The sequence below is a fragment of the Mchenga conophoros genome, linkage group LG20 (assembly GCF_057382185.1).
Source record: "Mchenga conophoros isolate Kocher_MC1m ecotype Shallow Benthic linkage group LG20, M_conophoros_male_GT1.1, whole genome shotgun sequence".
NCBI classification, from domain to species: domain Eukaryota; kingdom Metazoa; phylum Chordata; class Actinopteri; order Cichliformes; family Cichlidae; genus Mchenga; species Mchenga conophoros.
Window position 1 is genome coordinate 3,558,086 of NC_140545.1, and position 24,302 is coordinate 3,582,387.

Sequence of the window (24,302 nt, forward strand, 5' to 3'; positions counted from 1 at the left end):
TTTAGTAAGAGCACTTACATCGAGACCCAGTCGCTGTCTTTTTTTTTTCTTTTTTTTTTAAAGAATAAATAAATACAAGAGGTGAAATCCATATAATGTTATTTTTCGGGTACCAGAGAATCTGAACTTATTTTCCTGACTTTAAACCATAAGAAATCCATGACATAAATACATAAATAATAAGACACACACTGGGATACATACCTTTTTTGTGCTGTAGGCCATTTCACCCTTCATGCGTGTTTTCATTATTTCTTATTACTTCTTGTAATAAATGCAGCTTAAATGCAGCACTATGTTGGGCACTGCATAAGCTTTATATACAGGCCACCAGCCTGCTGCAATTCTCTGAAGTATAGGCTTTCAGTTTCAGTTACTGTGCTGATTACATTGTGAAAAGGCAGTTTGTTGATTACCAGCAGGAATAATGAGTGATTTGGGACCTTTTGTGTGGCAGCAACAGAAGTAAAAAGGAGAGCGCTGTGACGTAATCAGATTTCCTGGCACCCTGCTCTAGATGTAATCAGGAACAGATGATTAAAATAAATTTCATTAACCCGAAAATGGGTTGTCAAAGATAGGTAACATTCTATTATGCTGGTAATTAAGGATCCATAATTGGATTATCAACATTGTGAATGAGAATGGCTCCAGTGTTTATGTACCATTCAAAACAAAGCACTCAGGGACTTGGGGTATTTGTGTGCAGCCCCAAACATGTGCTTGACAAAAGACACAGAGACCTGCTAAGATTTTCAGATATCATTACTGAAAAACCCAGAATTTTCTGAATTTTAACCTGAGTTTGACGCACACTACACAGCTTGGTGCAAAGCAGAATGGATCAATGCTCTGACTCATCAGACCAATCAGGATTCTTACAATCTTGCATTTTATCAAATTAGCCTCAGTTTCCTGATCTTAGCTGGCAGGAGTGGCACTCGGTGTGGCCTCCATCTGCTTCAAGTTTTGACATGTTATACATTCAGAGATGCTCTTTCACATATTTGGGTTTTAACTTATAGTTATTTGAGTGACTGTTGCCTTCCTATCAGCTCAAAGCGGCCATTCTCCTCTGACATCAACAAAGCAGTTTCACACAGGGAACTGCTGCTCACTTATATTTTCTCTTTTTCAGACCATTATCTGGAAACCATAGACATGTGATCAGCAATTCTTGACATACACAGCCCCACACAAACAACCACATCACATTTAACCTCCTAGGACCTTGTGTCCACATATGTGGACATCACATTTTGGATTGTCTAGACCTAAAAACACTAATATTTCTCTACAAGTGCCTGATATCCACTTAGGAGGACATTCTACTGCCACTGTTCTATCAAAATTTAAAACAAATGTCCTCATATGTGGATCTCATTTTTGTCAGAAATAAAAATGAGGTTAAAAAAAAAGATCTGGCAATTCTTTGTTTTTACATTCATGAGGTCCCAATATGCCCAAATATCAAAGAAATATTAAAAATGCATGCCATGGAAGAGCTCAAGTCTTAGGAGGTTAAAGTTGCTTCTCTGGCTGATTAGCTATTTATGTTAAAAAGCAGTTAAATGTGTGTACTTAAAAAAGTGGCGAGCGAGTAGGCCAGGGTTCTATAAATCACTATATAAATTTGTTCTTTTCAAGTCTACGTATCATCACAGCGATATGGGAATTTCAGCAAAACCATAAATTAGTAAGTGCCTCAAAAGAATAAGTCAGTAAACAAAGCTTTTATTAACATGTTATAACATTTGTTTCCAGAAAATTTACCAAAATTTATTGAAAACAAATAAAACAAAACAAAGGCTGCTTCAGTTGTAGTCACAGTTCTTCGTTAAACATAGGTAATCTCTTTTTGTTATGGCTTTTTCTACATACATTTATTTTTATGACAAACCCATACAAACAGAGCTTATTCAGAGAATAATATATCTGTGTTTGAATATGTGCAGAGGATATTTAAACAGATCGCTATGAGTCCATCTTTAGCTGCACCCAGCTCAAGTATTGTTCAAAATCAGGATAAAGAAAAGGAGGCTGAATGTGTACCGATGGATCACGTTATTATAGCTGGCTGCTTTTACCAGACATCAATGGTTTTCAATTGGGGTTCAAAATTTTCGGGGGCAAGAACCTCTTGGAGTAAAGGACGTTTTCTAAAGATTTGTGATTGGGGCTTACTAATTCAGATGCATTAGGTGTAATTATATCAGCGCTTCCAGTGACCTAAAATTCATACGTATAGGTGTAACGGGTACAATTTACTATGGCTACAAGGAAAAACAAAACAAAAACACTAAATGACGTCTAGATGATCATCAGGTCACGCAGTTGCTAAATATGTAAACTTTTAATCACTGTGTTCGCTGTATGGGTTTTGATCAGACACCATTTCCAAAATAGAGTGTAAATTAAAAATTAGTCTGCTAGTTTCTCTGGACAGATCACATTAATTGGCATTAATCACCAACAACACAGTGTTTTGGGGGGATTATCAGTCATCTTTAATGGCTTGTTTTCTTCTGCACTGTGTATTCAGGAAAAGCTTCTCAGGATGAGGAGGGCTACAAAGAGGAAGCAAACAATCAGGACAGGAAAGATAGCAGCTCTTTTACTGAGGCACACAGATGGTTAAACAAGAAAACATAAGTTTGTTTATGGAAAAGAACAAAATCCCCCTGTCCAACTGCGTACTAACAGGGAGCAGATGGCGTCTACTTCCCAAGAAAGCTACTCTTCTTGATCACATGCTCCAAGTCGGCGTGTTCAGAGGTGTCCAGTTTGATGTCATATTTAGCCAAGATCTTCATGATGGGCCTGATTTTCAGCCACCACTGTATCTTAGGGATGCGGCGCCTGCAACAGATGGGAGGGATCATTCACTCGGATGCTTGTTATTGTACTTATATTCTTACAACATGTGAGCTCGAAAATATATATCATACTCAAAATCTGTGTCTTCCTTCAATTCAGCGAGAGGTTGGAAGGTGAGTGCCCTTTTTCTCATTCCCAGCACGCAAGCGGAGTCTGCTGTGTTAGCAAAGATACGACCTAAAAGCCCCAAAGACAAACTGATTAACTAATTCATGATTCACATTCCACATGACTTACTGAAAGGAATATTCATAACATATGATTATGTATGAAAAATGTACATTTAGAATGACAAAACATGACGTAGATCTGCTACACGATTGTTGTCAATGTTTGGCTCGGCCACTTGGAAGCTTTTACATATTAGAGCATTGAACGTAAAAACAATCATCTGGTCTTCAGCAGCTTTAAAAACAGCACCCTTTTCAGTTTCTGTGAACAATTTCACAGTTTCATTGTTTATTTAACCAAAACTAAATTAAAAAGCAGAAGCATTGTTTGAAAAACTAAAGCTCACCCCGTTGTACAGCAGTTTTATGTATCACTGTATCAGTCTTTCTAATGTCCACATATTTATGGCAGCTCTGGACCTTGACTAGACTATTGCACCACCTTGATTCTTTTCTTTTCCAGCTATTGTGTTGTAGATTAGCTGGTGTGACTGAGATCATTGTCCTGTTGTGCGAGCTAGTTTCAGCCCAGCTTTAGCTGTCACACAGATGGCCTCACATTTAACTGTAGAATACTTCAATAGAGAGGTGCCCTGATCCTGTGGCTGCAAAACAAGCTGAAATCACCACCGTGCTTGACCGCTGATATGAAGTGTCTCTTCTGACCAAACACAGCACTGGGTATTATGGCCAAATATCTCCCTCTTTGGTCATGTCTTTCAAAAGGACATTGTTCTAGGGGTTTTGTGGTTTGTTTAGAAGCAATTTTGCAAATCCAAGTCATCATTTAACGTGCTAACTGAGGCCTATAGAGTCTGAAATGTAGCACTTGGGTTTTTTGCAGTTTCTCTGAGGATTGCATGGTCTGACCTTGGGGTGAATTTGCTGGAACATCCACTCATGGAAATACTGGGAGCTTTTCTGAGTGATCTCCACTGGAGAGCAATCCTCACTGTAGAATGATGGACTTTATCTGACTGATGGGCAGCAGCAGTTGCTCCTCTAACAGCTCTGCTGATGTCTTTCCTCCTTGGCGTCATGTTAACACACATTTGAATGCTGCAGAGCAGAAAACTGCCAAAAGCTCTGCTTTTATAGAAGTGCTCACACTTAAAGATGATCAGTTAATCAAGTGCAAGATTGGCAGCAACTGGCTGCTATTTACCTTCTTTTTCACACATTTGTCAAATAAATACCAAGATGATGTAACAGGTCACGAGTTGCTGTTTATCGTATGTTTTATTAACCAAATTTTAAGGTTAATTTTGATATGTACAGACTTATAACTGACAGAAGGTGTACTTTTTCTTTGCTATGACTTTACAACATGAAATTAACTCTACATATAAATATATCAGATTCAAGAAACTTTACTTCAAAACTTTAAACAACGGCATATTTCATCATATATAACACAGAGTTTGGCTTTAAGTGCACATACCATGCCTATAGCACTCCTTCAGTTTGTCAGTAAGCCACAGAACTGCCTTGGCACCCATCTTTGTGCCAAAGTTTCTGTCGAAGGGTGTAGGAGTGCCGCCCTGCAGTTGGTAGAGGACACGCAGTTAGAATAAATCACAGAAAAATGAGGAGCAAACCAATTATTGCGTTTGGACATTTCCCCTCATGAACACACCTGCTGCATGTGTCCAAGGACATTCTTACGGCAGTCAAAGATGCCTTTTCCCTCCTCTGAGTACAGGTTGAAGATGAAATCAGTCGTGTAGTTGGAATTGCAGCTTTCATTCCTTTTGAACAATGAACAGTAAATGATTCTGCTGTTGCCTGAAAATAAATGGACTTTTATCTGGTTTCAGAGCATGAATTATGGGTCCTGTTCACAGCAGACATTGTAAAGGTGTAATAATGGCTCATTTGAATTCAACTATGACAGTGAGCCAATCAAACTAGAGCAGATAAATAAAATTCTTTACTAGTTTTATTATTTAAACCGTCACTTTCCTATTTTGAAATGACATGCTTTCAGTTAAAATTGCCTGTTGTATAAAAGAACTCGTCTCCTGGGTTCTTATTGTTTTGAATATCCTGAGTTTTTGGTGTTTGTATACAGAAAATTGAAGCACTCGCTGTGAGTTTGTGATTGATGCTCTGCTAAATCAGTGATTCACAATGACTAGAGGGTTACAACAACTGGATATTCCGAAGATTTACTCAGTAGCAGTTAACCAGATTACTGGTTTTATACCAGGTATTTACCTTCTTCCTGTTGCACTTCATTTCTTTTCCCTGCCAGAACAAAACCTACCTGAGCACCAGACCTCTCTTCACTGTTGTCTTCATCTTCTCCACCATGTGCTGGACGTTCGCCTGTGAGCAAAAGTTCACCTAATTACTTTTCAGACTCCATAAACTTTAAAGACAGAAAACTGAAACCAAAAGAGTGCAACACAATGAATTCATTATGTTTCTGTCCTCAGGAAGAAACTGCCCTCTTAAGACAGTCACTTCAAGCAATGAACTCACACTTGATGGCCATGCCCTCTTCTTCACCGACTTTCAGCTCACCTCCAGATCTTTAATGTCGAATTTTTCCTCAAAGATGTAAGCGGCATCAGCCCCAGCAGCCAGACCTGCCATGGTGGCTAAGTAGCCACAGTATCCACCCATAGTCTCAACGATAAACACGCGGCGCTTGGTGCCTGCTGCAGACTGCTTGATCCTGTCACAGGTCTGCAGAGAAACAAACCAGAAAGTAAAAGATAAACTGCTTCCTTTTTAATTTATGTTTGTGCATGTGCATATATATTTGCTGTTCAGCCACTAACGGAGGTGATGGTGTTCAGGGCAGTGTCAGCGCCGATGCTAAAGTCAGAGCCAGGGACGTTGTTGGATACGGTGGCAGGGATAACCACAATGGGAATGCACATTTCCTCATATTTCTCCCTAGCCTGCACCAGCTCAAGGCCTCCAACATACGCCTGCAGCAAAAGAGGAGACGCAGATTCATTTTTTTTTCTGTGCTTCTAGTTTCAGGAACTTCTGCTCACTTTGAATGAGCAGAAGAGAAACAAAGCCTTCTGCCACTTCTTACCTCAAAGCCGCCAATGATCACCAAAGCGTGGATGTTGAATTTGGCGATGTTCTGGCTGATCTCCTCCAACCTTTTGCCTGGAAGAGTTCTTCGGGAATACAGGATACATGTTTATTTTCCAAATATAAAATCAAAGAAACAAAAATGCATATTTTTACCTCTTGGTGCCCAACATTGAACCTCCTTTTCCAGTCCAGCCACTCACAGAAGTCCAGATAATGGGCTCGATCTGTAGTGAACAGGAAGATCTAACTGAGCTTATATAATAAAAGTAAAACACTTATAACTATTGGAAGACAAAGTACAGTACTCACACATGAAAGCAATGACTTACTTGAATTATTTGAAAGCATGTATCTGCATTTGACCCCACCCAATAAAAACAGAAGAGAAGCAGAGGTCTTTTATTTTGAAAGGCCCGTTTTTGTTTTTTTTTTCTTTACGTGACACATAGATGCAAAAAGGGCTTCAATGGGAATAGCTCCAATTTCATGGGTACAGGGGCGTTTATATTGCTCCCAATATAAATTCCGAGCTAATCAACTGAACAACAACTGAACCAACTAATGCCACACACACACACGCACACACACACACACACACACACACACACACACACACACACACACACACACACACACACACTGAGTCCAGTCAACAACTTCACCACAGCAACTTCTCTCTCTCTCTGATGCTACAAGCAAGAACACTGGTTGTTAATAACAGCAGTTAACAACAACAACAACAATGTAGGGATATTTTTTTAAATCCTTCTCCTCACATACATAATCAGGCCCCATAATTATCCTACAAGAGCAGTTTATTCTCAGACTGGGGGCTTATTTGTGATTCTTGGAGTATTTAAAAGTAGAATGGGAGGCCGAGCCCTTAGTTTTCAGGCCCTCTTCTGTGGAACCACCTCCCAGTTTGGTGGTGCTCATTAAAGTACACATTGATCTTTCTTCTAACATGTGTTTTCAGTGCTTTGTTAGCCTTTTTATGTCTTGCATGTATGTCGCCATTCATACTTAATATCTTGCCATTGTGACCACCACGTGTGATAACATAACAGTTGTCGTCGCTGTTTGATGGATGTTTTATGCTCATATTTTTTGATCTGACAGGGAACAAAACACCAGAGGCAACAAAAAGCAGTTCTAGTCTTCGTAACCGAAGTAGGAAGAAGATTCTTGCACGTGTGACACTGGTTCTCTGGTTTAAAAGGATAACAGATTACCAAAAAAATTATTACCTGTCCTTGAGCCAGACCGTCGAAACCTTCATGGACTGCCAGCATGGAGTGACCCTGGATGATGCCCATCCTCACCGCTGCACGCACGGCAGCGTTCATACCAGCACAGGGGGCGCCGATATTCATAATGGCCACATTGATGTTACTCTGCCAGCGACAGATGGACACAATGAGACAGCTGAAGGTCCTTAAACATGATTCAGTAACAACAGGGAGTCAGGACGAGTCTGGTTTAGAAGGTGAAGGTCGCTCACCTTAGTATCTGGAGGATTGATGTGAGCCAGCAGCTTGTACGTATTCCAGTTGTTTTCAAAACTCCTACACATCATAAAGGAGGGTTAGTGGGTTATTAGCTAGATTAAAAATACGGCTCAGCTGTTAGACTTTTACAGTGTTTAGTCAGAATAAACAATATAAAATTATTGTAGTCAGTATTTTAATGATTTTTCCTTTTTGTTATTAGGCATTACTTAATATTTAAATGGTATTGCAAGTTTTACTTTAAAGTTTTTTAATTGATTGCATGTGCCATCTAATGTCTAATTTGTTCAGCCCACAGAGCAGATGACATTGGCAGAGCCTGAAGCTGCACAATTCAGGCTCCATAGTTATGCAAAGTTAGTCGATCACTTAAATGTTTTATTGCTAATACTCTCTGTGAAACACGTACTTTCCTCTGAGCTTGATGGCATCGTCAAATCTGCCCTGAGCCATGGCAGCAGTCACTTCTTTTGTCTGTAAAGCGTAAAGTCATTGTAGTGTTAGTGGATATCCCTCAGAACAGGCAAAGCAACACACTAATCATCTTTTTCCTTGGGTGAAAATACTCTGACGTACCACTTGCACGCACTCCATGAGCGGCAATCTGACGGCTTGATTCCCCGACAGGGTGACCACACAGGCGGGAGTGTCTGGGGTGGCCTCCAGCAATGCCATCACCGCCTCCACTCCCATCCTGCTGCCCTAGAGTAAACCAACAGAGCCAGTTCACCAGAGGGTGTACTACGAAGAAAGTTCAACACAGCTAGGCTTTCTTTCCGTTAGCTTTCTTGACCCAGTTCAGCCCTTCAGGCTTCGTTCATGCGCATCTAATAAAAACAGGTGCTTCGCGGATTATATGACTCTTCTGTATAAAATGATCCCTATGAGCGTCACCTACTCCACTCACAGATGTTATCAGATGATGATAATGAAATGGTGACTACAAATATATAAAGATAAAAAGATAAAATATTACAGTAAAATGTAAACACACTGTTACAAATAAGACAGGAAATTAATGCTGCAGAAAACTGTTAATGTGGTGATTTAGTGCACAGAGGAGTAAAATAATTCAAGTTTATTTTATTGCAGACTGCACCCTCTGTACAACTTGTACATATAAAACAGGTTCTCCTAGCAGAGACTCTATATCCTGCTTTATATGCTGTAAATAAAAGAAATGTATTAAAAATGTTGCATTTCCAGAGGATTTTAAACCTTCTCCAGACCAGGTTACGTGTTCAAGGTAAGTTACCATGGTGATTTAGCCATTTAAAAGCTACTTTTTTAAAGAAACTCAGACTTTTAGCTCATTATGGTTTACTACTCCATTAATTCTTACTTCATAGTACACTCCTCAGGAGTCAGGAGCCTCAGTAGAGGCAGAAGTAGAGCTGTGTACTGTGTGGATTCTACTCTGCGTTTTACTGGGACACTCACCAGGATTCTGTCGAAGGCAGAGGGTGTTCCTCCTCTCTGCACGTGTCCAAGAACAGTGGTGCGGGTATCAAAGCCGAGTCTGTCAGTTACCAACTGGACACAAACAAATCCAGCTCTTTGTTCAGTATACTGTCAGCATAGCTTACAATAATACTCGCACAATAGTAAGAACCATACAGCTTACCTTTTTGATCTGGTCAGATGTAATCGGTTTGCCATCCTTGCACATCGCGCCCTCGGCCACAATGATCACATTTAGTCGAGATCCACGGGCTCTTTGCTAAAGTAAAAAAATAATAATAATAACAGAGATAAAAGTACAAATATGCATGCAAAGAGAGGATGTGGGTATCTTCAAATGAAGAAACACTTACGTCTGACAGCCTCCTGCACAAGTGGTCCTCCCAGCCATCATCTGGAGGCATCTCGGGAATGAACACCCAGTCAGCTCCACAGGCGAGAGCCGTCACCAGGGCCAGGTAACTGCACGCATGTGTGCAAACACAAACGGTTAAGCAGCCTGATTCATAGACGTAGCCACAGGAACATGTTTTTTCGGCTGTACTTTTAAATCACAAAACCTCTTTGACAGTCACAAGATCCCACCAGTCCACTGACACAAACAATACAGAGGCATTCAGGTCATTTGTGCACCAGCATCATATTAATAAGAAGACTGTAACTGGAGAGAGTTCGTTATGTTATGCACTGTAACTACTTGTTGCACACATGAATGAGAATAAATAAGTCACGCAAATATAATAGTCTCTCAGTCTAATGACACACACACAGATAGAGTACTGACCCACAGTGTCTGCCCATCACTTCCAGGATAAATGTCCTCTGGTGGCTGTGGATTTTGAAAAAAATGAATATGCAGAATCAGTATATCCACTATAAACTGACAGGCATAAGAAAGGCGATACGTCCATTTTTTTCTAGAGTTTTCTACCTGTACATATGTGCAAACTATTAATTTGGTTGACAGATTCACTTTTTGAATGCACAGTGGGGTCTGACCTCTGTGCAGTCGTGGTGATGGCATCCACCACCTCAATGATGCGGTGCAGTGCCGAGTCAGTACCGATGGTCATGTCAGTGCCGCAGAAGTCATTGTCGATTGAGCCGACCATGCCAACAATATTGAGGTGGGACGATTTCTTAGCTTCTTCCTCAGTGATCTTACCTGCAGACATGATACATAATCTGATGATACAAACATTGGTTTGTTTGTTTTTATCCCCCTTTTTAATTTTCATGGTTTTCATTAGGCGAATGCAGCTATGTTTAGCGCCGTTTGTCCAAGACAAATTTCCAAGTGGAACAATAAAGTTTATTCTTATCTTTCTTTCTTGCAGCCTCAGACGCACAGGCCTAGAGACTGGTTGTCAACCCCTTGGTATCTACTGGTTGCTAGGGTAAAATGCTTATTGCCAACCACATAGTGAGTGGAAAAAAATGTAAAATTCAGTTATTTAGCCCTTACTGGAGCTTGTATGAGTTGTGTGACTGAGGCTTTAACTTATAAATTTAAACTTTATGCAGCATTTTGGAAACGTCCCCAAATTTAGTTTTTAGTGGTCAAAACAAAGCACACCACTGTATATTCCTAGTGAATGCACATGCTTTTCATTATTTTCCCCTACCCCGTCTTTTTGTGATGAATTAGAAGCTAATCTTGGAAGAGAGACGAGGACAGACAGATTTAGTCAGACACAAAAAGACGAGGCTGAAAGATTTGACACATTCACGATTCTCGCAGCCTCGTTTGTCTCTTTACCTGCTCGGACCAGATCAACCAGCAGCCCGCTCCACTCGGTCCTGAACTCGTTGGCTCCCGTCAGACTGCCGTCTCCACCGATTACACACAGGTTGGTGATGCCCAGCTTCACCAGGTTGCAGGCGGCCTTCATACGACCGTCTCTGGTTCTGAAGTCCTTGCAGCGAGCGCTGCCGATGACAGTACCACCCTAACACAGGAAGAGGAGAAGCTTTTATAACTGGCTTTGAAAACGTTAATGCAGCATTGACAGACAATTAACCCAACAGTGTTTTCCATAACAGTTAGATATCATCGGGTCAGCTTTATAACAGCTCATTAGGGTGGCCTGGATTCCCATGGAGTGAGGTTGCATCACGAGTAAAGACGATATCTTAGAAATCTGCCGCAGCCTCTGCTGCCATTCACACACACTTCATAAATGTCAGTGTGTCACTCCTTGCCAGACTGCTGTATTTAGACAAATAACTATGAATGATGCCGTTCAGTATTACCACGATCCTTAAATCACAGGGCAGAGTCACTTGTTTAATGTCATCACTCAGCTTGTTGTGATATCAGAAGCATTTACAGAAGCATCCATTTGTTACCACAAACCCACTTCCATAGAAGTTGCGATGCTGCAAAAAAAGGTAAATAAAAACAGAATCCACTGATTAGAAAATCTCATAAATGCATATTTTATTCACAATAGAACACAGAAAATATATCAGATGTTTAAAGTGGGAAAATTTTATATTTTAAGAAAAATATTAGCTCATTTTGAATTTGATGACAGCAAAGCATGTCAGAAAAGTTGGGACAGGATCAAGTTTACCACTGTGTGGCATTCCCTCTTCTTTTAACAACAGTCTGCAAACATCTGGGAACTGAGACCAGGTGGGGAACCTCTGGGAGAGGAAAGTTGTCCCGCTCTTGTCTGACATAGGATTGTAGCTGCTGGAACATTTTTCCACAATTTGTAGATGCAGTGTTTTGCAGATTAGTCAGACTGAGGCTGACAAACTCCCTCCTTCATTTTTTTAGGTATGTATCTGCTTCCTTTTGTTATCAGCATAAACATTGATTGTAATTAGAAACTCAACTTAGGATCCTCCCCTCCTGGAATCGCTACCTTATCGTGGTGGAGGGGTTTGTGTGTCACAGGGATCCCAGGGGCTATGTTGTCTGGGGGCTTTTGCCCCCTGGTAGGGTCTCCCATGGCAAATTGGCCCTGGGTGAGGGACCAGACAAAGAGCGATTCATAAGACCCTTATGAAAAAGACACCGAGGGAACAGTTTACCCTGCCCGGGATAGGGTTACCGGGGCCCCGCCCTGGAGCCAGGCCCGGGGAGGGTGCCCGAGGGCGAGCGTCTGGTGGCCGGGCCTTAGTCCATGGGGCCCGGCCGAGCACAGCCCGAAGAGGAGACATGGGCCCATCCTCCCGCAGGCCCACCACCCGCAGGAGGCGCCATAGGGGTCGGGTGCATTGTGTGCCGGGTGGCGGCCAGGAGCGGAGGCCCTGGCGGACTGACCCCTGGCTGCCAAGACTGGCAATAGGGACATGGAATGTCACCTCTCTGGTGGGGAAGGAGCCTGAGTTAGTGCGTGAGGTTGAGAGGTACCGGCTAGATATAGTCGGGCTTACCTCTACACATGGCTCGGGCTCTGGAACCAGTCTCCTGGAGAGGGGCTGGACTCTGTCTCAGTCTGGAGTTGCCCCTGGTGAGAGGCGGCGGACTGGGGTGGGTATCCTAGTATCCCCTCGGCTTGCTGCTGGTACGTTGGGGTTTTTCCCGGTGGACGAGAGGGTTTGTTCCCTGCGCCTTAGGGTCGGGGAACGGGTCCTGACTGTCATCTGCGCGTATGCGCCAAGTGGCAGTTCAGAGTACCCAGCCTTCTTAGAGTCCCTGGGCGGGGTGCTGGAGGGTGCTCCACCTGGAGACTCTGTTGTCCTGCTGGGAGACTTCAATGCTCACGTGGGTAACGACAGCGAGACCTGGAGGGGCGTGATTGGGAGGAACGGCCTCCCTGATCTGAACCCGAGCGGTGCTTTGTTATTGGACTTCTGTGCTAATCACAGTTTGGCCATAACGAACACCCTGTTCGAACATAAGAGTGTCCATAAGTGCACGTGGCACCAGGACGCTCTAGGCCGTAGGTCGATGATCGATTTTGTAATCGTATGAGCAGACCTGCGACCATATGTTCTGGACACTCGGGTAAAGAGAGGGGCTGAGCTGTCAACTGATCACCACCTGGTGGTGAGTTGGATCAGGTGGCGGGGGAAGACCCTGGACAGACCTGGTGCACCTAAACGCGTAGTGAGGGTGTACTGGGAACGTCTAGCAGAGGCCCCAGTCCGCGAGATCTTCAACGCACACCTCCGGCAGAGCTTCAACAGCATTCCGAGGGAGACTGGGGACATTGAGTCCGAATGGATTCAATTCAATTCAATTTCAATTCAATTTTATTTATATAGCGCCAAATCACAACAAAAGTCGCCTCAAGGCGCTTCATAGATACAGAGAAAAACCCAACAATCATATGACCCCCTATGAGCAAGCACTTTGGCGACAGTGGGAAGGAAAAACTCCCTTTTAACAGGAAGAAACCTCCGGCAGAACCAGGCTCAGGGAGGGGCGGCCATCTGCTGCGACCGGTTGGGGTGAGAGAAGGAAGACAGGATAAAGACATGCTGTGGAAGAGAGACAGAGGTTAATAACAGATATGATTCAATGCAGAGAGGTCTATTAATACATAGTGAGTGAGAAAGGTGACTGGAAAGGAAAAACTCAATGCATCATGGGAATCCCCCGGCAGCCTACATCTATTGCAGCATAACAAAGGGAGGATTCAGGGTCACCTGGTCCAGCCCTAACTATATGCTTTAGAAAAAAGGAAAGTTTTAAGCCTAATCTTAAAAGTAGAGATAGTGTCTGTCTCCCGAATCCAAACTGGAAGCTGGTTCCACAGAAGAGGGGCCTGAAAACTGAAGGCTCTCCCTCCCATTCTACTTTTAAATACTCTAGGAACAACAAGTAGGCCTGCAGAGCGAGAGCGGAGCGCTCTAATAGGGTGATATGGTACTACAAGGTCATTAAGATAAGATGGGGCCTGATTATTTAAGACCTTGTATGTGAGGAGCAGGATTTTGAATTCAATTCTGGATTTAACAGGAAGCCAATGAAGGGAAGCCAAAACAGGAGAAATATGCTCTCTCTTTCTAGTCCCTGTCAGGACTCTTGCTGCAGCATTTTGGATTAGCTGAAGGCTTTTCAGTGAGTTTTTTGGACATCCTGATAATAATGAATTACAGTAGTCCAGCCTGGAAGTAATAAATGCATGAACTAGTTTTTCAGCGTCACTCTGAGACAGGATATTTCTAATTTTAGAGATGTTGCGCAAATGGAAGAAAGCAGTCTTACATATTTGTTTAATATGTGCGTTGAAGGACATGTCCTGGTCAAAAATGACTCCAAGGTTCCTCACCGCGTTACTGGAGGCCAAGGTAATGCCATCCAGAGTAAGAATCTGATTAGATACCATATTTCTAAGATTTTCAGGGCCGAGTACAATAACCTCAGTTTTATCTGAATTAAGAAGCAGAAAGTTAGCGGCCATCCAGGTCTTTATGTCTTTAAGACATTCCTGCAGTTTAACTAATTGGTGTGTGTTATCTGGCTTCATGGACAGATAGAGCTGGGTGTCATCTGCATAGCAGTGAAAATGTATGCTATGTCTTCTAATGATACTGCCTAAGGGAAGCATGTATAATGTAAACAGAATTGGTCCTAGCACTGAACCCTGTGGAACTCCATAATTAACCTCAGTGTGTGAAGAGGACTCTCCATTTACATGCACGAATTGGAGTCTATTAGATAGATATGATACAAACCACTGCAGCGCAGTACTTGTAATACCTACAGCATGTTCTAATCGCTCTAATAGGATATTATGATCAACAGTATCGAACGCTGCACTGAGGTCTAGCAGGACAAGCACAGAGATGAGTCCACTGTCAGAGGCCATAAGAAGATCATTTGTAACCTTCACTAAAGCTGTTTCTGTGCTGTGCTGAGCTCTGAAACCTGACTGAAACTCTTCAAATAAACCATTCCTCTGCAGATGATCTGTTAGCTGTTTGACAACTACTCTTTCAAGGATTTTTGATATGAAAGGAAGGTTGGAGATTGGCCTATAATTAGCTAAGACTGCTGGGTCTAGAGATGGCTTTTTGAGTAAAGGTTTAACTACAGCCAGCTTGAAGGCCTGTGGTACATAGCCGATTATTAGAGATAGGTTGATCATATTTAAGATCGAAGAATTAATTAATGGCAGGACTTCTTTGAGCAGTTTTGTAGGAATGGGGTCTAGAAGACACGTTGATGGTTTGGAGGAAGTAATTATTGAAGTTAACTCAGAAAGATCAATTGGAGAAAAAGAGTCTAACTTAATATCAATGGTACTAAGAGTAGCTGTAGATAATATTACATCTGTGGGATGATTATTGGTAATTTTTTCTCTAATGATAAAAATTTTATTTGTGAAGAAGTTCATGAAGTCATTACTAGTTAACGTTAAAGGGATGGTTGGCTCAAAAGAGCTCTGACTTTTTGTCAGCCTGGCTACAGTGCTGAAGAGAAACCTAGGGTTGTTCTTATTTTCTTCAATCAGTGATGAATAGTAAGATGTTCTGGCTTTGCGGAGGGCTTTCTTATAAAGCAGCAAACTATTTCTCCAGGCTAAATGATGATCCTCTAGATTTGTGACACGCCATTTCCTCTCCAGATTACGAGTCATCTGCTTTAGGGTACGTGTTTCAGAATTATACCACGGAGTCAGGTACTTCTGATTTGAGGCCTTAGTTTTCACAGGAGCTACAGTATCCAGAGTCGTACGTAGTGAGGAGGTGAAATTATTAACAAGATAATCGACCTCTGTTGGGGTAGCGTTCAGATAGCTGCTTTGCTCTGTGTTGGTACAGGGCATTGGAGATGATAACAGTGGGTGGATTATATTCTTAAACTTAGTTACAGTGCTTTCAGAAAGACATCTACTTTGATAAAGTCTACTCTTCACCGCTGTGTAATCAATTATTGTAAAAGTAAATGTTATCAGGAAATGATCAGACAGGAGAGGGTTTTCAGGAAACACTGTTAAATGTTCAGGTTCGATGCCATATGTTAAAACAAGATCTAGGGTGTGATTAAAGTGGTGGGTGGGTTCTTTTACATTTTGAGAGAAACCAATTGAGTCTAATAACAGATTAAATGCCATGTTGAGGCTGTCATTTTTAGCATCTACATGGATGTTAAAATCACCCACAATAATTATTTTATCTGAGCTCAGAACTAAATTAGATATAAAGTCTGAGAAATCAGACAGAAACTCTGTGTAAGGCCCAGGTGGACGATAGATGATAACAAGTAAGACTGGTTTCTGAGTTTCACAGCTGGGGTGGACAATGTTAAGCATCAGGCTTTCAAATGAATTAAAAGTCTGTCTTGGTCTTTCATTAATTAATAGGCTGGTGTGAAAAATTGCTGCCACACCTCCCCCTCGGCCTGTGCTTCGAGATTTCTGGTAGTTAGAATGGCTCGGGGGTGTTGATTCATTTAAACTAACATAATCATCCTGCTGCAACCAGGTTTCTGTAAGGCAGAGTAAATCAATTTGTTGATCAATTATTAAGTCATGTACTAACAGAGACTTGGAGGAGAGAGACCTAATATTTAATAATCCACATTTCACTGTTTTACTCTTTGGTTCAGATGTGGATACTGTATTGTTCTTTCTTTGTGATTGTTTATGTTTAAGTTGTTTGTTGCTGGTTTTTAGTTTGTTTTTTGTCTTTTTGGAAGCTGACACAGTCTCTATGGAGATGGGTTTTTGGGGGGGTAGCAGGAGGAGAGAAGCTGCAGAGAAGCGTGTAAGACTGCAACTCTGCTTCCTGGTCCCAACTCTGGATAGTCATATTTTGGGGGGTTTAATAAATTTGTCCATATTTCTAGAAATGAGAGCTGCTCCATCCAAAGTGGGATGGATGCCGTCTCTCCTAACAAGACCAGGTTTCCTCCAGAAGGTTTGCCAATTATCTATGAAGCCCACATCGTTTCTGGGACACCACTCAGACAGCCAGCAATTTAAGGAGAACATGCGGCTAAACATGTCACTCCTGGTCTGATTGGGGAGGGGACCAGAGAAAACTACAGAGTCCGACATTGTTTTGGCAAAGTTGCACACCGATTCAATATTGATTTTAGTGACCTCCGATTGGCGTAACCGGGTGTCATTACTGCCGACGTGAATTATGATTTTACTGAATTTACGTTTACCCTTAGCCAGCAGTTTTAAATTTCCTTCAATGTCGCCTGCTCTGGCCCCTGGAAGACAATTGACTATGGTTGCCGGTGTCTCTAACTTCACATGTCTGAGAACAGAATCGCCAATTACCAGAGTTTGACCCCCGGCGGGTGTGTCGCCGAGTGGGGAAAAACGGTTAGACACATGAACGGGTTGGTGGTGTACCTGGGGCTTCTGTTTAGGACTATGCTTCCTCCTCACCGTGACCCAGCCGCCCTGATTCCCCAGCTGCTTGGGACCTGCCGGGGAACAGCTAGCGGGGCCTACGCTATTTTCGGCTGCACCAGCTACAGGGGCCTGGCTAGCTGCGGGTGAATGAAGGGTGCGAAGCCGAGTCTCCAATTCAGTAATCCTGGCCTCCAGCGCTGCAAATATGCTACATTTGTTACAGATATCATTACTGCTAAAGGAGGCCGAGGAGTAACTAAACATCTGACACAATGAGCAAGAAAGTGCAGGAGGGACAGGTGAAGTAGCCATGGTGCTAATGAGTCGGCTACGAGCTAAGCTAGGCTAGCGAGACAGTACAGAGACAGTGAGTGAATACTTTGGCTATAAATTAGGTAGTGAGTACACAGAAAGTGTGCTTCGGAGGAAGCACGTGAAGATTATACTATGAAAGAAGAATGTATTTAAAAGTTGTTAATTAAATCGCTAAGCAAATAAGCTACTCAGAAACACCACTGTGTTTGAGCAGGAACAGGAAGTGATACTCTACCACAGAGCGAGCAACACCAAGTGACAGCGCCACCAAGAGTCAGCAGTGATCGAGTAAACAGCAAGTGGACCATGTTCAGCGTCTCCATTGCCGAAGCTGCTGCATTGAGCTGCGGCCGCAAGGTGGTTGGTGCCTGCTGTGGTGGTAATCCCCGAACCAAATGGTGGACACCAGAGGTGAAGGGAGCCACCAGGCTGAAGAAGGAGTCCTATCGGGCTTGGTTAGCCTGTGGGACTCCGGAGGCAGCCGACAGGTATCGACAGGCCAAGCGGAATGCGGCTCGGGCAGTGGCTGAAGCAAAAACTCGGGTGTGGGAGGAGTTCGGAGAGGCCATGGAAAAAGACTTTCGGACTGCCTCGAAGAGATTCTGGCAAACCGTCAGACGTCTCAGGAGGGGAAAGCGGTGCTCTACCTGCACTGTGTATAGTGCTGGCGGAGCGCTGCTGACGTCGACTGAGAAAATTGTCAGGCGGTGGAAGGAATACTTCGAGGACCTCCTTAATCCCACTGACACGTCTTCCGAGGAGGAAGCAGAGTCTGGGGATGAGGGGAATGACCCGCCAATTTCCGGGGGCGAGGTCACTGAGGCAGTTAAACAACTCCTTGGTGGCAGAGCCCCTGGTGTTGATGAGGTCCGCCCCGAGTTCCTGAAGGCTCTGGACGTTGTAGGGCTGTCCTGGTTGACACGCCTCTGCAATGTTGCGTGGAGATCAGGGGCAGTACCTGTGGACTGGCAGACCGGGGTGGTGGTCCCCATCTTTAAGAAAGGGGACCGGAGGGTGTGTTCCAACTACAGGGGGATCACACTCCTCAGCCTCCCTGGGAAAGTCTATGCCAGGGTGCTGGAAAGGAGAGTTCGTCCGTTAGTCGAACCTCGGATACAGGAGGAACAATGCGGTTTTCGTCCTGGTCGCGGAACACTGGACCAGCTCTTTATCCTCTCCAGGATACTTGAGGGTGCATGGGAGTTTGCCCAACCAGTCTACATGTGTTTTGTGGACTTGGAGAAGGCATTCGACCGTGTCCCTCGGGGTGTCCTGTGGGAGGTGTTGCGGGAATATGGGGTGTCTGGCCCATTGCTACGGGCCATTCGATCCCTATACAACCGTTGCAAGAGCTTGGTTCGCATTGCCGGCAATAAGTCGGACTCGTTCCCGGTGGGTGATGGGCTCCGCCAGGGCTGCCCTTTGTCTCCGGTTCTGTTCATAATTTTTATGGACAGGATTTCTAGGCGCAGCCAAGTGGCGGAGGGCTTTCGCTTTGGTGGCCTCAGAATCTCATCTCTGATTTTTGCAGATGATGTGGTTCTGTTGGCTTCATCGGGTGAAGGCCTCCAGCTCGCACTGGAACGGTTCGCAGCCGAGTGTGAAGCAGCGGGAATGATGATCAGCACCTCCAAATCTGAGGCCATGGTTCTCAGCCGGAAAAGGGTGGAGTGCCCACTCCGGGTCGGGGATGAGTTCCTGCCCCAAGTGGAGGAGTTCAAGTATCTCGGGGTCTTGTTCGCGAGTGATGGGAGAAGGGAGCCGGAGATCGACAGACGGATTGGGGCTGCAGCTGCAGTAATGCGGACGCTGCACCGGTCCGTCGTGGTGAAGAGGGAGCTGAGTGTAAAAGCGAAGCTCTCAATTTACCGGTCGATCTACGTCCCTACCCTCACCTATGGCCACGAGCTGTGGGTAGTGACCGAAAGAACGAGATCGCGGATACAAGCGGCAGAAATGAGCTTCCTCCGAAGGGTGGCTGGCCTCTCCCTTGGAGATAGGGTGAGAAGTTCGGCCATCCGGGAGGGGCTCAGAGTAGAGCAGCTGCTGCTCCACATCGAAAGGAGCCAGCTGAGGTGGTTCGGGCATCTGACAAGGATGCCCCCTGGGCGCCTCCTGGGTGAGGTGTTCCAGGCATGTCCCACCGGGAGGAGGCCCCGGGGCAGACCCAGGACACGCTGGAGAGATTATATCTCTCGGCTGGCCTGGGAACGCCTTGGTATTCCCCCGGATAAGCTGGAGGAGGTGGCTGGGGAGAGGGAGGTCTGGGCCTCTTTGCTTAGGCTGCTGCCCCCGCGACCCGGCCCCGGACAAAGCGGATGAAGATGGATGGATGGATGGACTTAGGATCCTAAAAACTGACAAAAGATGAACCGATCAGAATGAATTTTGGCCTGTTAATTGTTGATTTCTTTGTCAAGGGTGACTCTTTAAATATTAATCCTTAACATAGAAATGAGCCTACAATATATATTAAAAAAGGCATTTTTAATAGTCTTCTCCATGGTACAATAAATACGGGTCTTTATTCAGCTGTATATCACTCACCAGCTGAAGCATCATAGACACACTCTCCCATGTAGCGAGACAAATGTTTTCTCCTCCATCCACCAGGCCCTGGTAGCCCTACAACACATGACAACATACACCGTCAGGCCTGAGCTGATGGCCTCTGTCATGACTTTAACAGGAAACTCTCTCCTATGTGTCTCCATCTTATATTTAATTGCTGTATTCTGATGACAACATGTCACCTGTATGCCGCTCAAATACCTCATGGACAAAGTAGACTTTGGCTCCAGTGTAGATGCCGACTCTGACTGTGGCTCTCACGGCTGCATTCATGCCTAAAAACACACAAATGATCTGATCTGTGATGACTGAACATTTCAAACTTTCTATCAAATATCACCCGAACACTGTCGGGCCTTATCTTAACCTTTAAGTGACTTAGTGTGCACACAGGCACATGTCAAGCCAAGAATAGCCATAAGGGAAAAGTGCATCTTGTGCATAATCTTGGCCCTTGAAGTCCGGCACACTAAAGGCCACTGTGGGACTTTGTGTTGTGGCTGTTGGCATGTTGCAGCTCTTGTTTCAATAGACAGCAGCTGTGGTTGGGAGTGTTTCTCTTGTCCATACCAGAAAAAGGTCACTGCCACTAAGATTAGCTCCAAATATGTAAAATAAGGGAACACACAAGGGGAAGAAGAGGCAGATAAAGCTCCAGAAGGATTCACAGGAGAAGCAAAACAAAAAATGGAGAGAAAGAGAAAAGTTTTTAATTAGTGTTTCATATTCACTGTGATCCTCACGTAGTCCACATTATTCTACTTGAATAAAAGCAATGATAATAACACCTTGGACTTGAACCTTTAAACAATCTGAGTTCATCCAGTTTTAACCCCCACCACACTTCTACTCTGAGACATTACGAGCAGTGTAACATTAGGCATTGATGGTGGAGTTAATCCAAGATGTAATCCTCCTATCATGTTCTGGACTTCAAATGGCACTTGCAGCCAAAACTCCGTCGGCCTCTGACAGCTGTCATTCAGCACTGGAAAAAATGTTGCTAGCCCTTTATATTCTCTGGCTTCTGATCTTATTTAAAATGCTGTGCAGTGAGAGCATAAAATGATACTCTATTAGCATCCACGAGACAAAGAGAAACTAGGACTTCAACAGCTTGCTGGGATTCAGTGATCAGACACATCAGGAGAAGATGCTGTCTGATCGTTCTTCTACCCTCCACTGAGAATCATTTTATGCTCAAAATAAAGCAAAGCCTCATTCCTCTGCTTACCCTGAGCGTCTCCTCCTGACGTCAGCACGGCGATGGATCGTCCGACCCCCATCTTTGTGGGGTCCACGGTTGGTTGGAGGTCCTCAGACATGTTTCCAGAGGGACCGGGCAGACAGGTGGCCTTGATGAGAGGGGGGAAAGAAAAGTAGAGTGCTCTTCCTTCACTGTCTTCTCATGGGAGCCCGAGTAAATCCACTGGTTTTATAGACTACTGTTCCTGATCCTGCCCCCTTCCACCGCTCACTCACACAGCTCGACTAAATATAATCGGGTGCAGGGATCACCTGCAATAAACAGCAAGAGAGAAAAACACTGCACGTGGCAGGAAACGGTTTGACTACAAAAAATAAAAAAGTACCCGCACACCTACTTAGTTGCTCAATCCAAAATACTACCAACCTGTTTTAATTTGACTAGCTAAGCTGGAAGACACACCCAGGCCTGACTGGTAACAGCCCTGTTCAGTAAACAGACTTTTTTCAAAAGGACGCCCTTTAGACAACTTCTGGTGAGAAGTTCTCACCAGAAGCACATTGTGACAAAAATCACAGGGATTTCTGAGTGACTGGGGGAAGCTTTATTTAAAATAATCAGTCTATGAAAGGCTACAAAGACATTTGTAAGGCACTGAGACCCTCCACATGCCCACAGTAAGAGGCATTAGGGCCCCTCCATCTAAGATCATCATGGGCCTCCTGCTCGCCCATCTCTGATGAGCCTAAAACGTTATGGTCCAAAGTTTGAATGTATATATCACTCAATGTTTAAACATAAATATCTCAAAAATCATTTAAGATGAAAGCCTGAAATTTTTACTGATTTGTATAATAAAAGTGAATCAGGATTCATGTTCAAACATTACCTCAGATTTAATCGTGCAAAAACAAAAGGAGTTCTGAAATGTATACAAAGCTAAACCTTAAACGGAAATATTATAAAGGTTCAAATTTATGAGAAAAAAAATCATTTTAAGACAAATCATAGGTGTGTGAGCAGAAAATGACCTAAAAATCGGAATATTTGAGACAGACCAACCCATTGTCTACAAACAGCAGGCAAAGTTACCAAAGTTCCCCCAAAAGCAAGACAACAACAAGTGACCATCAAAGGGTCCCTCAGGCCTCTCTCACCTTAGCGAAGGTCAGTGTTTATGACTCTACTATCTGCAGCAAGAAGAAAACCACTGCCAGCTATCTGACTTTATGACTCAGTACACTTTTGAGTGTTTGGAGGACGTGGGGGGTCCCGACCCCCACCAAACACAGAATCCCCCAAAAGAAAACATGCATGGAGGTGGAGGTTATCCGTCGTGGGGGTGCTTTGCTTCTTCTATTCAACATGCCACGTTGAGGGAAACATGTGGGTCGTCAAGCGAGACAATAGACCCAACCCCATGAATAAATGCCTCAGAGATGAAACTGTTTAGGAATAAAATCAGAGTTTCTGACTGGTCCAATACAAGTGTGGACATGAAACACACACAAGAAGTAGCTCATGCTTGCAAATTCTCCAAACAGCTTTTCTGCACAGTGAGACAGCATGGTCACAGATCTCATCTCACATTATGCTTAGTTGCACCTGATGCTTATTAAACTACTTGATTTTTGATGACTTTAGTTTTTGCTTTAAAAAACGAAAACTAAATAAATAAAAAATACGCACATCATTCATTTCTCATCAGTTTTCTCAAAAGCATCTATATAACAGAAAAGCTCTTCAAATAAAGCCTCGCTAAACTGTAAAGGCACAAAAACCTTTCCCCAAACCCGACAAAACTTTAATCAGAATACCTGTGGAGAAGTTAGTTTCAGAATAAAAGCGGTTTGGTCCGATGTTCGCGCAGCTCGCTTTTTGTTTCCTGAGAGCCAAAAATGGAAAAAAAAAAAAAAAAAAAAAAAAGAGAGAGAGAGTTTTTTTTTTCGTTTTAAAGCGAGAAGGAAAATTCAGGGCCGGCTTTTGTCTTTGTCGTCAATAACGACAAACCGAAAACAAGAAATCAAAATTATCAAAAAGGACCAATTTGTGCTTTGGGGGTATTTGTGTTTCGCTTAGAAGAATGGAAAGAAGAAAAAAATGTAAGGAACGTGACCCGGAAGTAGAAGTCTATACCTCAAATAAAAGCGCACGGGTTAGAATTTGCTTTCAGGTAAACAAAGATTTTATTTATTTATTTATTTATTTTTAACTTATATAAAAAAAAGTTCTCTTTTAGCAAAACGTTTCAAATATGCTCTTATTTATTTATGCAGCATGATTTAAAAGCATAATTATATTAGCTGCGTGGAGCGATGACCCTCAATTGGTATGGAGTGGCAAGAGTGCCAAAATTAAATAACAAAAATACATCGTAGAAAACATTCATTTAAATAATTATTTAAATAATTATTTACACTGTGACTTGAATGCATCTTACATTTGTAGATTGTACTGCTTTAAATTTGTCTCAAAACCCCATGTGGTCATGCAACGTGCCTGTAAGTGCGTATAAAGCGATTCGTCCACATATATTTAAGGCTTTGTAACTGAGTGAAAGATGTTAGGTGTGGTTTTAGACAGTTGTACACACAGAAAGAATTTTGAAATGAGAAATGATCAGATTCATGAGCTGAACTGAATACATTGTGCATAGATTTTTTCAGGTTTGGATGTACATTTGTAAAATGGTTTTACTTGTGAAGCATGAGCGCGTGAGCCCTCAAAATACACAAAAATCACTGTACGCATGAATAAATATTTAATAATATTTGAATGAAATGAAATGAAACTAGCAGAGAACAGACCTACTTATTTGTCTTTTTAAAACATATATCATGTATCTGGCAAGATGTTTAAGAAT

General features: G+C 43.1%; 1 protein-coding gene across 3 annotated transcripts; it reads right to left on the minus strand.

Moving 5' to 3' along the window:
- Positions 1-1,718: 1,718 nt before the first annotated feature.
- Positions 1,719-23,543, minus strand: LOC146550102 (ATP-dependent 6-phosphofructokinase, muscle type-like). Of its 3 annotated transcripts, XM_085258708.1 has the most exons (24): positions 23,257-23,543; positions 21,467-21,750; positions 20,434-20,507; positions 20,209-20,286; positions 10,833-11,022; positions 10,073-10,238; positions 9,858-9,902; positions 9,427-9,535; positions 9,237-9,332; positions 9,053-9,145; positions 8,189-8,314; positions 8,022-8,086; positions 7,606-7,669; positions 7,352-7,498; positions 6,258-6,328; positions 6,100-6,187; positions 5,834-5,986; positions 5,574-5,738; positions 5,314-5,375; positions 4,684-4,795; positions 4,489-4,588; positions 2,949-3,054; positions 2,702-2,859; positions 1,719-2,567 (listed from the first exon to the last, which is right to left on the minus strand). In XM_085258708.1, exons 2-23 carry the CDS (start codon positions 21,555-21,557, stop codon positions 2,718-2,720), a joined length of 2,343 nt encoding a protein of 780 aa, XP_085114834.1. In that variant the 5' UTR covers positions 21,558-21,750; positions 23,257-23,543; the 3' UTR covers positions 1,719-2,567; positions 2,702-2,717. The 3 variants fall into 3 exon arrangements, with proteins under 3 accessions (XP_085114834.1, XP_085114833.1, XP_085114832.1); XM_085258707.1 differs by having other exon boundaries at positions 1,719-2,859; positions 21,467-21,587; XM_085258706.1 differs by having other exon boundaries at positions 1,719-2,859; positions 23,257-23,542.
- Positions 23,544-24,302: the final 759 nt, after the last annotated feature.

Excerpts from the sequence above, each read along its gene's own strand:
- LOC146550102 (XM_085258707.1), bottom strand. The coding sequence starts at position 21,557 with ATGTCTGAGGACCTCCAACCAACCGTGGACCCCACAAAGATGGGGGTC. Across the intron at positions 8,315-9,052 it reads CTGCCTTCGACAGAATCCTG|GGCAGCAGGATGGGAGTGGA; the intron begins GTGAGTGTCCCA and ends GGTTTACTCTAG. Across the intron at positions 7,670-8,021 it reads GCCATCAAGCTCAGAGGAAA|GAGTTTTGAAAACAACTGGA; the intron begins GTACGTGTTTCA and ends TATGATGTGTAG.